The 14192-nt window shown below is 43.6% G+C and overlaps 1 protein-coding gene across 10 annotated transcripts in view; it reads left to right on the forward strand.

The window, feature by feature from the left end:
• The window catches only part of LOC102681371 (dystrophin, isoforms A/C/F/G/H-like), a 428634-nt gene that overhangs the window by 95822 nt on the left and 318620 nt on the right, over window positions 1-14192 (forward strand). For all 10 annotated transcript variants that reach the window (XR_004150464.1, XR_004150465.1, XR_421758.2 and 7 more), the window contains one exon: window positions 500-605. Coding sequence is in view for 1 of the 10 variants with exons in the window: in XM_031510344.1 (XP_031366204.1) it covers window positions 500-605 (106 nt within the window). In the remaining 9 variants the exon portion in view is untranslated. The remainder of the gene's footprint in view (window positions 1-499; window positions 606-14192) is intronic.

Genomic DNA, 14192 nt, shown 5'->3' on the forward strand with positions numbered 1-14192 from the left:
GATCATTGCAATTTGATTCCAATCAAAGTTTTCGATAGTTTATGGTTATTTACCGAACGAATGATTGTTGATCGATTGGTACCTTTTATCAATTTTGATTTATCGCATGCTACGTATTTGTGTTCGGTTTCAATTAAAAAGATGAAAAGAAAAAAAAAAGGAAAATATAAATAGAATAAAAATCAGATATTTTTTTTAACGAAATAAACAGCGAAACCAGTCATTGCGGTTTGATCCAACAAAAATTTTCCAAGTGTTCGAATATTAACGAAGTTGGTTTTTGATCGGTAGAAGCTTTTATAGATATGGATATAAATTTTGATTTACTGCGTATTTAAAAAAAAAAAAAAAAAGAAAAATACACGTATAGGTGATCGAAAGAGAGCCATCATCATTTCTCGTTTTCAATCGAGGCGCGCAACGTTTAGTCTCTTTTAAAAAAATTGTAAACTGTGATGACGTTTTAATAACTAAATTAATTCTTGTTTGGTTTGTACAGGATGTCCTACGAGAGCTGGGGCAGAAAAAGCCGCAGTTGGACGAGCTGGTGCACACGGCGGAAGCGCTTCGCGCGGACACGAATAGACAGCAAGTGCACGGCAAAGGTAAGCTCATTTTTATCCGTTTCAACGCTTTTTAATTCACAGAAATTTTTATTTTCGCGTCTCCATTTAATCCATATCGCTTCAATCCCGTTTCATTTCGTATTATCATTCTCTTATGTGCTCGTCGATTATTTATCGCCGTGAGATCAAGTTTGTCTTAATTCGTTCATCGAGTTAGGCGATAAAGATAATTTTTTAAGATATAAAATAACAATATCAAAAACGATGGAAGATGGAATTCAAAAACCAGGATGGAAGATGGAATTCAATGATGAAGAGCGAGAATCTATCTTCATCGCGATGGATCGGATATACGTATCGATAACCAACGACTTTAATAAGTTTTTGTCATCGTAATTGATAGCAGCGACTACTGCTTGCCAAGCACTTTTCAGTTCTCCGACGAATTTCAGAAGTTTAATTATCGGCCTTGATTGCTCGGCCAAAGCCTGTAATAAATTGAACCATCTGTTCGATTGGACAGCTACTTATTATACCAAGTATCTTGCTCCAGACCGTTCTTTCGAATCGTTTCTTATTCGTCTGATTGAATGGATCTGCGTGCGCAAGATTTTTCCACGGAGTCAGCGGAGTTCTTATGAAATCGTCGTCAATTTGTCTTTTTCCCTGTACATACAGGATGATTCAACGAAGAGGTGATAGAAAAAAAAACTCAAATACAATTGTAATTGTATCTAAAAATTTCGCGAACAAATTTTTTTTCAAACGATTCTACTTTTCTCAATAGTCTTGGTTATCGTCTTCTCGATAGAGTTCTTCGTATTTCTTAGAAATTGCAAGTCTCTCGCGTCATTTTTTTAACTAATTAATTTCTACGTTAATATACACCACAATTATTTTTCTTCTAATTTCAATTCAATTTCCATTCAAAAAAGAATCAGTTCAAATTCTTTTTCACTCTCGATATCCGAAGAGGAAAACGAATAATATTTATCCTCCGTTATCATCGACACCATTAATATTTTTCGACGATAATTAGAGCCGTTCAATCGAAGAGGCGTTGGAAATTACCTCAGATAACCGTTTGAAGGGTGGGATTCGATTTATTCGGAAACTTTTTAAATCGCCGCGAATCTGGCGCGGATTGACGCGATGGAGGGTCGAGCGCGGAGATTAACGGCGGTGCCGTTAATTGTTTCAAGAGCCCTGGAAAACTCTCTCTTTCTCTCTCTCTCTCTCTCTCCCGCCGATGTCGCATTGTTCCTTCTATATTAGCGTGCCGGTACTTGTCAGTCCCGTCTGCTACTACTACGCTCGTGCATTATAGCCAGACGATTCTTTCGTCCATTGTTTTCAACAGGGCGCCCACTCTGCGTGAAATAGGGAAGAAAGGGTTCGCGTACCGAGCCCTATCAAACAGTTGGTGGCCATCCCTTGCGGTAATGCGTTTCGAGAATTCTTATTAATACGCGCCTTCCCTTGCGTTGTGCATCGATGGCGATGGAATTTTAGAATTTCTTCCTCGGGCGATATCGATAAATGCGCTGTTAATTAAGAATATTAGAAAACTTGTAAATTTTTCGCTTTTTCGGACGAAGAAATTCCACATTCCGCTTCTATAGCAAAAATTCTTCTTCATTCTCCTTGGCAATTATGGAATTTATAGAAAGAACTCGATTCGATATTCACTTCGAAACGGAAGAATCTATCTCCCAATAGAAGTTCAGGGAAGGGAAAAACTTGGATGCACAAGTGGAAGTTAACATCGTGTGTCAAAAGTTTATCGCTTGGCAGTAAATGGAAAAATAAAAAGCTAGCACCCCTTCTTTTATCGATTTAAAAAGCGGTTTTCCAGAGGGGATGGGAATGTCGATGTCTGGTTTTTCGTCTTGGCTGGCGTGCACGTGCCTCCTGGAGATTGAACCGATGCCGAAGTGGGCCGACACGGCAACCTCGGCTTATATCGAAAGGTGGTTGCTATTTCGGCCGCTCTCCACGAGTGGAGATTTTTCATAACGGTTATCAAACCACCCTTGTAAATGTGCACCCTGGTTGAAGCGTTGCTGTTCCCTCACAGCCTTTAATTACCAGCACGAAACATCCGGGACATGCTAACGCTCTCGCGTTTCACCTTCGTTACTTCGTTCCATCCTCCTTGCTCTTCTCCTTCCGATGTTACACCTCGATGCACGTTTCGTGCCTTCTTCCATTTTGTTTCTCTCGTTGTGCGGAGAACACACTTCTAACTTTCCCGCATTACGTCGAAACGTTAATCGTGCGTATTTTCTTCCTCGAAGATGAAACATCGCTCTACGAGGATAACATCAAGATCGATATGAATTTGTGAAATTATGAACGAGCTTGAAAATATGGATGCATTTTTACGTTATTAATTCATCACAGAAGTATTCGAGGATAAAATAAACGCGATTTGCTCGGAACGAAGCACGGAGAGAAGGAATGGTTCGATACGAAAAGTGGAAAAATAAGTTGACGAATGACTTCGCCAGTTCGCCTCCCTCGTTTACATAAATGTTTCTTCGCGTTAAATTAACTGGAGTAGAAATCTCTTTAAGGTTTATTGAATATGCATTTTGGAGTTGGAAGACAGGATGGTTTCAGCTTGAAATACGACTTCAGTCTCGGTCGTTCGAGCTACTCGATATCGGTTTCGGTTTATTTCTCGAAAAAGGAGGATGCGGATGGATGCATCCGGCTGCCAACGTATTCTACCTCGTCGCATTGATTCCTTTTCAACCGGATTTCGTATTCGTCGCCACCGCTCGCGCGACTTCTGGCGAATAACCGTAGGGAAGAAGCAATAGAAGGGAAAAAGTGGAAAACGTCTCGAGATAAGGCATCGTTCCCCTCTTTTGTTCCGTGCGACGGTTACGTTCAGTCAACGTTCAGGAACTTTCTTTGAGGAGAATTCCGCGCATTGTCTTTAAGCATGGCGTAAGCTCGATCGAATACTTGATCCTCTTCGGCATTGTTGCCAAAACTCCCCGCGGAATTAAATTCTTGTCGTTGATTAAACTATCGGAGGGTTAAAAGATTTTCGCGACGAATCGCGAAGGAGAAATATTAAATAAATTTTTCGAGCCTCCATGTAATTTCGACCTCCATATAAAAAATATAGAGAATATCGAGAATAGAAGATGAAAAGAATTCGACTTCGAATTGAAATATCGAAGGAACTTTGCACGTCTCCTCGAAAGAAACTTCTTTCCAACGTCGTGTTTCGGATTCGCGTTTCATATTCCCTCCGGCAAACGTTAAAAATTCGCAAAAGGTGAAGCGAAATTGGATAATATTTGCATCATCGTATTTACCGAAATTCCACGCTACGAGATTCGCCGCTCGCGATATATAAGCGTATCATTTGCATAAACGTATTTCGCGTTATACACGCGCTGCCTCGTTCCAAATACACGTATTACGGAGCATATATTAATAATAATTGTAGAAACGCGTTAACGGCCGATAATGCAACGTCGAGGTTGTGGACGCATTCTCGAGGTTGGATCGAAACCCTCCGCGTCGCATTCCTGCGTTCAGCTTTCGGGATGCACGCCCACCTCGGCCACGGTGATAGGATCGTGTGCGAGGCCAACTTGTACCCCCCTCCCCCCAGGAATGAAGGGAACAACCACTTTCAAAGCCGAACAGCGTGCACCACGACAGAATGGTTGTTGCGCGTAACACCCTTTGGGGATAAACCGCGCCAATAACGCACTCCGCGTTTCTTACGTCGTAGAACGCCATTCTTTTCGAATTTTTGAAATGAGAATGGAGAATTTCAATGAGAATTTTACATTACAGGTTGCTTAACGTCCATTGTCACCCGTCGAACACCCGACTTTCGAATCTGGAGAATATTTTTCTTTTTCTTGGAGCTTTTCCGTAAATAAAGTTGAGATCGGTTCATGCTCAGCCTCGCAACCTGTTGCGAACAGGTTGGCATTCTCTTTATATCGAGATGTTTCATAATGGAGTCGATGAAGCACGGTCCTGCTTCTTGGAAGGGACCCATAAAGGGGATTAAGCGAGCCGAGAGAGAGAGAGAAAGGGAGAGATATCGAATCTTGATTCACGGAGGAGGGATTGGCCTGGCTTTTATAACCGCTCTTGCAGGGAAAAATATTTTTATTAACATCGAGGGCTGTTTGATCTCCGAATGATGAATCGTGTATCGAGTCGTTGTGTATGAAAAAACACAGGACGCGCGGGGTATACAGCGGCGTATTGTCCAAGTAAATACGCAGAATCGATGTGATAGCCGGATAAACGCTTCTATTCGCAATCGACACTCCTTTTTCTATCGTTGCTCACGTCCATTATAATCCGATTAATCGATTATTTACGCCGTTTCCTCGCGAAATGGAAAAAGGAGGAATAATTCTTCTCTCACCTCTTTTCTCGCATTCGACGTAAATAATAAAGTATTTATTTCACACGCAGCTATAGTTTGGAAAAATTGAGAAAACTCGTTTCCCTGGAAATGTATCGATATCCTCGAATTTACCGATCCGTTCGAATTCCTCGATTTCTTAACAAATTTCGTGTAGAGAGAGAGAGAGAAGTTTGGTTTTCGTTCTATCGTTTATCTTGTCCGAAAGAGAAAAATATTCTCGTTTTGCACGTAGGTTTTCGCCATTCAAGGGAAAATTTCCACGTTTCACCGACCGATTACTCCTCTCGCACCGCTCGCCACTTCGCAATTACCCTGAATCTATGGCAACTTAGGAGCGTTGCATATCTCCCAAATTATACGTACTTAAGGTAACTTATTGCGAGTAAGGTATCAGGACGCCTCTCGCCTAATTGCTTAATTATGTCAATTAATGGGGGCGCAGGAAAGTTGCCAGCTCCGTTTCGCTTCCTCTCAGGTGGATGAAGTATGTCCGGAACGTTTCAGCCTCTGATACCCTTTCGCCTTGGGCTTTGAACCGACCCAGGAGAGAAAGAGAGAAAGAGAGGGAGAGAGAGGGAGAGGGAAAGTTCTTTGATTTCGAAGCGCGCGTTTTCTATTAGAAACCGTAAATTGTTAATTATTCCGGAAATAGGAGTAGCTTTAACAATCTAGATAGCAATTTGTTTCGATTACAGAGAGAAAGAGAGAGAGAGAGAGAGAGAGAGAGTATTCGTGTCGTGGAGTCGTTTGTTCGATTTTTCCTCGATTTGCTCGTTCGATTCTTCGATATTTGTTCGCTCAACTTTTTTTTTTGATTTATTTATCGCCGTCGGATTTATATCCGTCGTGATTTATCCTTCTTTGCTCGTGATGCGGCAAAAATGCTGTTTTTGTTGCGTTCAAGTTGTTGAGAAGAGAAGAAGTTAAGATTAATAGTGGGACCATCGTGGGACGAAGGTTAATAATCCCTTCTGTTTCATTTAATTCCATATCGCTTGCGTTCGGGATTATTTTTTCTTTTTTTTTTTTTCTTTTTTTAAAGAATCGCGTGTAGACGGTCTGGAGACACGAGAAGGAAGAAATAGTTTTAATAAATGAAATATTTGCTTTTATCGAATCAAAGAAACTTCTTTCCTTCTCTTATGTACTTCGAAAATTTAATCGAATCTAATTTAACAAGGAAAACGAGTTCAAGTTTTCATTGTTCCTTGAAGTCAGTTTGTAGTTTTCCTTTCGATTAGATAAAATTCATCTCTTGAAACAAAATTACATCTCTGAACGATCCTAATTCAGTTGATGATGGTCTTTTCGAAGTTGTAAAACCACTCGTTGTCGTCTGACAGAGATGTTTATTTTTCAATAAAACGTGCGTTTTCTTCCACGTTCTTTTTTTTTACGAGGATACGAAAGAGGAAAAGGAAAGAAAAGAAAAGAAAAAAAGAAAAAGAAGAGAGAGTGGAAAAGAGTGCTACAAACAAAATGGGAAATCGTTGATGGAGACATTATGCTTCCTCCATTACACACGACGAAGCTGCTTAAGAGCCGGTGTTGTTCGAGAAGATTGCTTTTTCTCTCTGGGAAAAAATTTGCTACCTTCAGCAAACCTGTCGTTTTGTGTCGAAGTTGTTGTATTAGGGCATTAGCGAGCTAATTGGATTTAAAAATGCAGCTTTCCGGCAGGAGTTTTCTGCTCCTGTCACGTTTTCTTCTTTGATGCCTCGCAGCCTTTCGTGGCTTCCTGAATAGAGAAAGCATCGCGTACAGTGTAATTTGTGGCCCAGAGTACATATTAGTTTGGGCTAAGGTAATTTCGCTGCAGTCGCCCTCGCCGTACTTGTTCTTTCGCTTATCGAAGAATATCGACGTTCCATGTTTTTATTAATCCCGTCGATTGATAAGAATGTTAAAATACGTTAAATCTTTGAAAAGATTTATTTTTGCGCTACTTTTGCGAGTTTGACTGGCAACTCGTCTACTTTCGAGAAATATTCCCGAGAAACAACTTTCAACAAAGTTTCACTCCCAAACGTATTTTGCATTCTAAGTACGTTTTCGCGACGCGAGAATTCAAAGATCTCCTCGATATTTGTCTCGAGTAGAAAGATTTTACGAGATTCACGATTTGAAAAACTCGTGCGTGTCGAATCCTCGTTTCCCCTTGAAACGAAAATCTTGGGAGCGCAAAAAAAAGAAAAATATCTTTTCGTCGACCCTTCCAATTGCTCGGCTTTGCGGCAAATCTCGTTTCGATTCCCGAGAAACGTATTTTCGGTCGAATCTTTGGCGAAACGCCACTCTTACGGATCGTCCAAACTAACCACGATGGGATTCGCGTTTGGGGCGGATCTACCAGCTGCTGTCCACCCCCTAATATCGACGATTCATCCATTTGTTATAGAATCCATTCGCCATTCCATTCTTTTCTAAATTTAGAAAACGTCTTAAACATTCCAAACGCCTTCCTTCCGTTCGAAGAATTCGTTTTTCAATATCTTTATTTCTCGAAACAAAAAACCACGGCAGAGCCACGCGATGCCTCGAGTTACTTGATGGCGGAATGGTGGGGAGTCTCTAGATACCCACCACCGGTTTTTCTGTGGTGGCACGCCCGGGCTCGTCTTCATTCCCGTCACGTAGTAAATGCATCCGAGGCAATTTTACGAACGCGTCATCCGAGCATTTTCATTTTCGGGGGAGAAGACACGGTGTATCAGCCGGTGTAACCGTTTCGTTGGTTGCGCGCGTCGTAAATCATGGGTATACCCGACGTTTACACATCCTTGCACGTTTGCTCGTCCCCTACGCGGATATATCCGGGACACGCGGCTCTTGGTTACGTCTGGTTTCGCGGTTATCCCTGCAAGAAGAAAAATCCACCTTTCGTCGAATAGAGAATACGAAATAACCTTCTTCCTTTAATTAAACGAAACGAAACGAAGCGCGATATTAATTGCCTGGATTAGGTATTCGAGCGGCGAGAGGGGCGATAAATCACGAGGATAAAAGAGGAGGAAGAGACAGAAAGAGAAAAGGGAAAGAGAAACGTTTTGAAATGACGATAGTCCGTGGATGGAGGGGAAAGAAAAAAAGATAATCATCGATCTTGAAGTCTTTCTTCGTATATACGCATCTTCGATATCGACGATAAGACGCAGCATTTTCCTTTCGAACCAACGGTTCTCGTGGATCTAGCTTTAATAATTCACGTCAAGCGGATCCCCGATATGCCGGCCAAGAAACGCTCCTGGGGAATTTGCTTTCGGTACATGGCTGCGTGTCGATATATTTTATTTACCGCTCCCTCCCCTCCCATTGATTCCTCCTCACAGCTTGATCTATGGATTTCCCTCCCCGGTATTCTTCACCATCTTGTTCGAATCGCGCGTTACGTCCATTCTTGCGCGTTTATCCGGATATCGCGCGTACTCGTTTCACGTTATTTTGTCCGAGAAGGGAGAAGGAAGCACGATCAGAAGGTAAATCCATGCACGCGGTTATTCCTTTTCCTTATCCCGCGTCCTCCGCGACCGTTACTTATTCTTATTATGGGGATTGGAGATTTCACGAAGAGACAAGTTTCGTTTTTGTCCAGTTACGAAGTAAAGTCGCGTTCCTTCGGGCTGTCATAAATTCAGGCTTTCTCCGACGCAACGTCTCCTACGTTTTCTTTTTTTTTTTTTCACGCCAACGGAGAATAACGGTAGAGTAGAGAACGTGGAAATGTTGCAACGAGACAACTGTCTGGGAAATGATGTTGGCCATACGTTTGTCGATCTCTTTTATCTCGAGTCTCGTTCGTTACATCTTCGAGATAACTTTTCACGCTTTCCCCTCTTGTTCCTAATAATTTTATTTTACAAGCTTCTGAATCTTCTGAATCGTTTTAAGGGGGCGAGTAATTATTTTATTAATCTAAATTAATTACGTCGATAAAGATCCGTCTGATGAACGCTTGGAAGAAAGTGAAAAAAGGCTTTCTTGAAAAGCCTCCTTTGTTCCTTGTGAAATAAGATAACGATTAAAGTACAGACGAATTCAAAGAGGGGGAGGGCAATTCCTTTTCTTCGAGGCGACCCTGAAATTTCTCGGGACGCGGGCCAAGGGGAGTGAATGTATCCCGTCGGGGATAAATGCACGTTGATTGGAAAAAGACTCGGCTGAATTGCCGTAAACGAGTCCCGCTGTGGAGGCGCGTCAAGTGCAATCAACAATTTGTTTCGCGCGAAAACGAAAATAATTACGATCGATCGCGCCCTTCGCCGATTTCTCGAAGAATTCAACCATCGCGCATCTAATTTTTCCGAAAAATATAAAAAATTCTAATTTCACCTGTACATTCAATATATGCAAAAATACGCGTTCCAATCAATTTTATCTCCGAAAAATATAGAAAATTCGGAAAACTATAATTCCAAAATCCGTGAGATCCTCCAAACACGCCTTGTTTGTGCGTTATGATAAACAGGCGCAATCAAGTACAATCAATTTTATTTAATTTCTCCGAAAAATATAGAAAATTCTGAAAACTCTAATTCCAAAATCCGTGAGATCCTCCAAAATATACGCAAAGACGCGTTCCTTATTTCCTGTGCGTTATGTGAAACAGGCGCATCAAGTGCAATCAATTTTATCTCCGAAAAATATAGAAAATTCGGAAAACTCTAATTCCAAAATCCGTGAGATCCTCCAAAATATACGTAAAGCGGGATAGTCGTAAAGACGCGTTGTCCCTGCGCGTTATCCATTTTCAGTTCCGTTCAACATCCATCCAAACAATACCCTCCCCCTTTATCCGTTTCCCTCTGTTGGCGCGAAATGCAATTTCACGCGTTTCGGGGCTTCACGCCCCTCTTCCTCTTGTTTTCTCGCGCTGGCCAACCGTTTACCCCCTCCGTTTAGAATTGAAACGTAAACGCGTTTATCGCGTGTTTCGTTATCTATCTATCGGGCTTGAAAATTTTCTTTCTCCCCTTCCCTCCGCCCCCACCGCCTCCATTCAATCCCTCTCGCGCGTCTCTCGCGTTTTATAATCAGTCTCGGCGCTCGCGATCCTCGGTGCAGGCGAACAATAACGTCATCACTGGGATGCATTTCGCGCGATTCGCACTTCCGGTACGCGTGAACACGGCTGAAAACCATGGAAAATCCGATTATTCGTATCACCGCCGCGTATGAGAGCGGTGGATGAGAGAGAGATAGAGAAGGAGGGAGAGGGGAGAGAGATGGCGTCCCGGACGGATTTTCAAAGCCGACACCGCATTTGCGGCGAAATTACAATATAACGCGCGCCCTATGCGCAAAGCGGAATTTATTACAGCCCGTTTACACGCGTAAAACACAGGTAAGCGACGTCGATCGGAGGCGGGGATATTTGGCGGCGCGTGAAAAGTGGCCGGCTCGATTATCTTGCTTGTTTAGATCCCCAGTTTGTTTGTTTCGATCCATTCCCTTCGCGATCCGTTAATCGGGATTTTTAGAAGAATTTTAGAATTTGGAAGGAGGATTTGTTTAGAATCTCGATAGGAAGGAAAGAGACTCGATTTTGGACGGTTGTGGAATATTTTTTTTTCGATATCAATTTATCATATATTAATTTCGATGGTACTTCTTTTTTCTTTTTTACTTCTTCCTTTAAATTTTACGATCGCGTCGTTTAGAGGATCGGTATTTCTAACTGTTGTCGTCGTTCAATATCCGAACGATATCGCATCGAATACTTTTTCTTTTACTTTTTCTTTCGAAATATCATCGTCGTGGCAAAGGATTAATTAAGTACGATTATGGGAGGGAGAGAGAAAGAGAGACATCGGTCGATGTTGGAGACGTTGAACGACGTGGTCGCTCGGCGTAGTCGCTATTAGGAGGAGGGGGATCTCGACGGAAGTTAATGGCAAAGAGAATTCGAGGATTACGTTAGGAAACGCGGGCTTCAAAGTGTCAGCTACGCGACGAGCTAATATAGATGGTAATTATTCAACTCGGGTGTAGCGATATGAATTTGAATGTCTACATCAAACGGCTTGGCGCCGTTAATGATTAAATATTTCATTCTATTTCCCTCCGTTTCCCGCGATATCCACTTACTTCAAAGCCATCCCCTCGCCACCGTCCTCGGTCTACATTTTCTTGGAATTTATGCGATTCGCCCTCGAGAACAAATCGAATACTAACGAGCGTTCCTTCGTAAGTTGGCGAGACCTCCCTCCGGTCGGACATTCATTAAAGGCGAGAAAAGAATTTCAAGGGAGGAAGTTATTAAAGTTTCTTTCCGCGTAGGGTTACAACCGATCCCTAAAGAGGTTGGAAGAGGGGAAGGGGTTAAAGAACGAGAATGTCCCGGTTATGAGTTTCACGAGGATAGATCGAACTGCCTGAGAGAAAGAAAGACAGAGAGAGAGAGAGAGAGAGAGAGAGAAAGGTCCGCCAAAACTCGTTGAAAATTCCAATAACGCTAACGATTTTCTCTTGGACAAATGAGCCACCGGTATGCACCGGTCGGTGTCCCAGAACCTTGCTCGATCGGAAATCCTCCCTTATCAAATTCCCATCCGATTCGAGGAAATATGCTGCGCTCATTCGGATCCTCCTCGACGCGATTATCGATGGACCCGAGAGGCGCCTCGTTGGCATTTTACCTGTCCGGAAGCGCAAGCGTCGCGGAAACTTGTATCTTCCTCGTGGCAGAGCAACTTCCGCCAGAGTTTCCGGCTACACAACTTTTAAAACTTGTAATCTTTGCTTAATATTCCGGGGAGATAAATTGCCCTCCCCGTAACGGTAATCCAATCCCTGTAACGATCTTCTTCTTCTTCTTCTTCTTCTTCTTCCTCTTCTTCTTCATCAGGGAAATTCGCCTCCCTCCCAATTTTTACTTTTTATTCGATTTATCGGCCTGTTCGTTCGAACGAACGAAGGTGATCACTCTTCGATACGATACGAGCTGGTGAAAATTAAGAGGCGCGCGAAAACTCGAGCTGGAAACGGATATTCGAGGCGGAAAACCTCGAGGTGAAGTGAATTAGTATCGCGGTGTTGTGACGAGGTTATCTGCGTCGAAACGATTTCTCTAAACGATTTTTACAAAGCGTTCTCGAATCTGGTAAGGCTAGGATAAGGGTGGATCACGCGTATAGGCACGATAGTTTGAACGTGTAACGATCCCCCGTCACGTGAGAGGGTGAACGAGATTCTCGTTGGTTGAATTTTTATGATTGTTGGCCAGCTTCTCTCTGGCAACGCCCTAGAAGAAAGCGCGATAGTATTATTACGCCTGAGCATGTAAAATATTGCCTGGCCGTATATTTGACGCAAGTGGGCGATATCGAAGGGAGCGCGGGGTAGTAGGAAGCGGAAGCGTACTCGATCGAAACTTGCATTTATTCCGTTCCTTTGTTTGCTCTCCTTTCAATCAGGCGACCACTGCCGTTTTCGTGGAACACGGCCAACGTAAATCAGCCCGCAACAATAGGATAGAAAAATTGCCGGCGTGTACTTATCGAACCCTGCGATATGGCAGTGCTCGCGAGCCGTTGTTGCGGAAAGCGACGTTAGATATCACGCCACTGTTCCACTTATCACGTTGGAGACGTGCGTTGAACCTTAACCTAAGAATTCTTTTCTCAAACGCGAAGTGGAATTATTTTAATTCGTAAAAAAGAGATAATTCAATCTCGAAGAATCGTTATTTCCTTTCAGTTCAAGCACGGTGATCAATTTTTGAAAGTTTCGAGGGTTGCTTTCGAGATGGATGAACGAAGAATTCCACTCCGTTTCGAGGGATTACGAAAACGAACGTTGTTTCTTTCCTCCTCGGTTCGATTTTTACCATCATCGTCGATGGAAGACGCGCGAAATCGATAACCGGCGCTTTTTCATCCCGCGTTTATATATTTCGGTCAATCGATAGACACGCGCAACGCCACTTTTTCCACTCGTTCTTCCACTTGCCGTTTCCGTTTCTTCTTCTCCTCGCCAGTAACGCAACAGTTATTTTTATCACCGCGCGGAATTTAATATTCTCGAACGACGACGATTAATCGCGCGATCGATCTGATGGAATTGAACTTTGCAGTTGATCGCGCGGGATTCATCAAGTCCCCGCGGCTCGTCTCGTGTTTTGCCGGTCACAAGAGACCGCTTCACGCTCGTTTCTTTAATTCGAACCTCTGCAATCGATATCACTGTCCGCCTTCGATTTCTCTTATCCAACTCGACGCATGATTCATCGCGCACGTATACTCGAAAATCTATTTATGTCTATTCCCTTGGAGCCATTATTTATCGTTGTAAGACACGCGAGCCAATGGTACGAGATACTTTCACTTAACTCTCTGATAATTAACAATTCGTTATTGCGACGGTGAGGGGGAGGAAATCGTAGTCAGTCGTAGTGAATGGTTGGGAGAGCAGAGACGCGGAGAGAGAAACTAACCGTTCATTAACACAGAACCGTGCACTTGTCGACTTCTCGTGATTATCGGTATCGCGAGCGTCGACGACGTCGACGAGTAATTACGCACGCTTAACGCGCTTGTGTGTCGCGCGTGGAAGTGGCCTCGCGCGAGAATCGGTCCGCAGGGCTCGTGTGTTGTCGCACGCGGTCTAGAGACGCAGGTAGCCGGGCACACGCGAGCTTTTCGATGCGCCGGTGAGAGTGGAGAGAGTGAGAGAGAGAGGGAGGGAGGAAGAGAGGGAGAGAGGAGGGGAGGAGAAGGCAGGAGAAAGTAGGGAGTAGTAGCAGCAGACGACGGTGTATATATCGGATGGGGTAGAGTTGGAAAGGTGGAGGGCGTAGGAGAAGAAGAAGGGAAGGGGGATGAATAGTAGTGCCGTCGTCGGTATCTACCTGGTGCACCGGTAGCCGAGGGATAGACGAGGGGTTATTCCACCTACACGAGAGAAACGGTGCTGCTCTGGTGGCAATGGATAGTGGTTGAAGGGTAGAGGATCCGGTGCTGGGTTGCACCGATGGTGGAGGCTTTAGGGGGCTGTGGATGGTGGTTGTAAGGATGGTGATAGTGTGCCGGGTAGAAGAAGGTGGTGGTGGTGGTGGTGGCGTAAGAGGGCAATGGTGACAAGGGCGATGGTGGTGGTGCGCCGGTAGTAGTAGTAGTAGTAGTAGTAGTAGTAGTAGTAGAAGCGGTGGTGGTTGGGGCGACGGCGGCGGTGGTGGAGGTGGTGATGGAGGTAGTGGTGGTGGTGGCGGTGGTGGT

This window comes from Apis dorsata, unplaced genomic scaffold (genome assembly GCF_000469605.1).
Source record: "Apis dorsata unplaced genomic scaffold, Apis dorsata 1.3 scaffold_222, whole genome shotgun sequence".
NCBI lineage: Eukaryota > Metazoa > Arthropoda > Insecta > Hymenoptera > Apidae > Apis > Apis dorsata.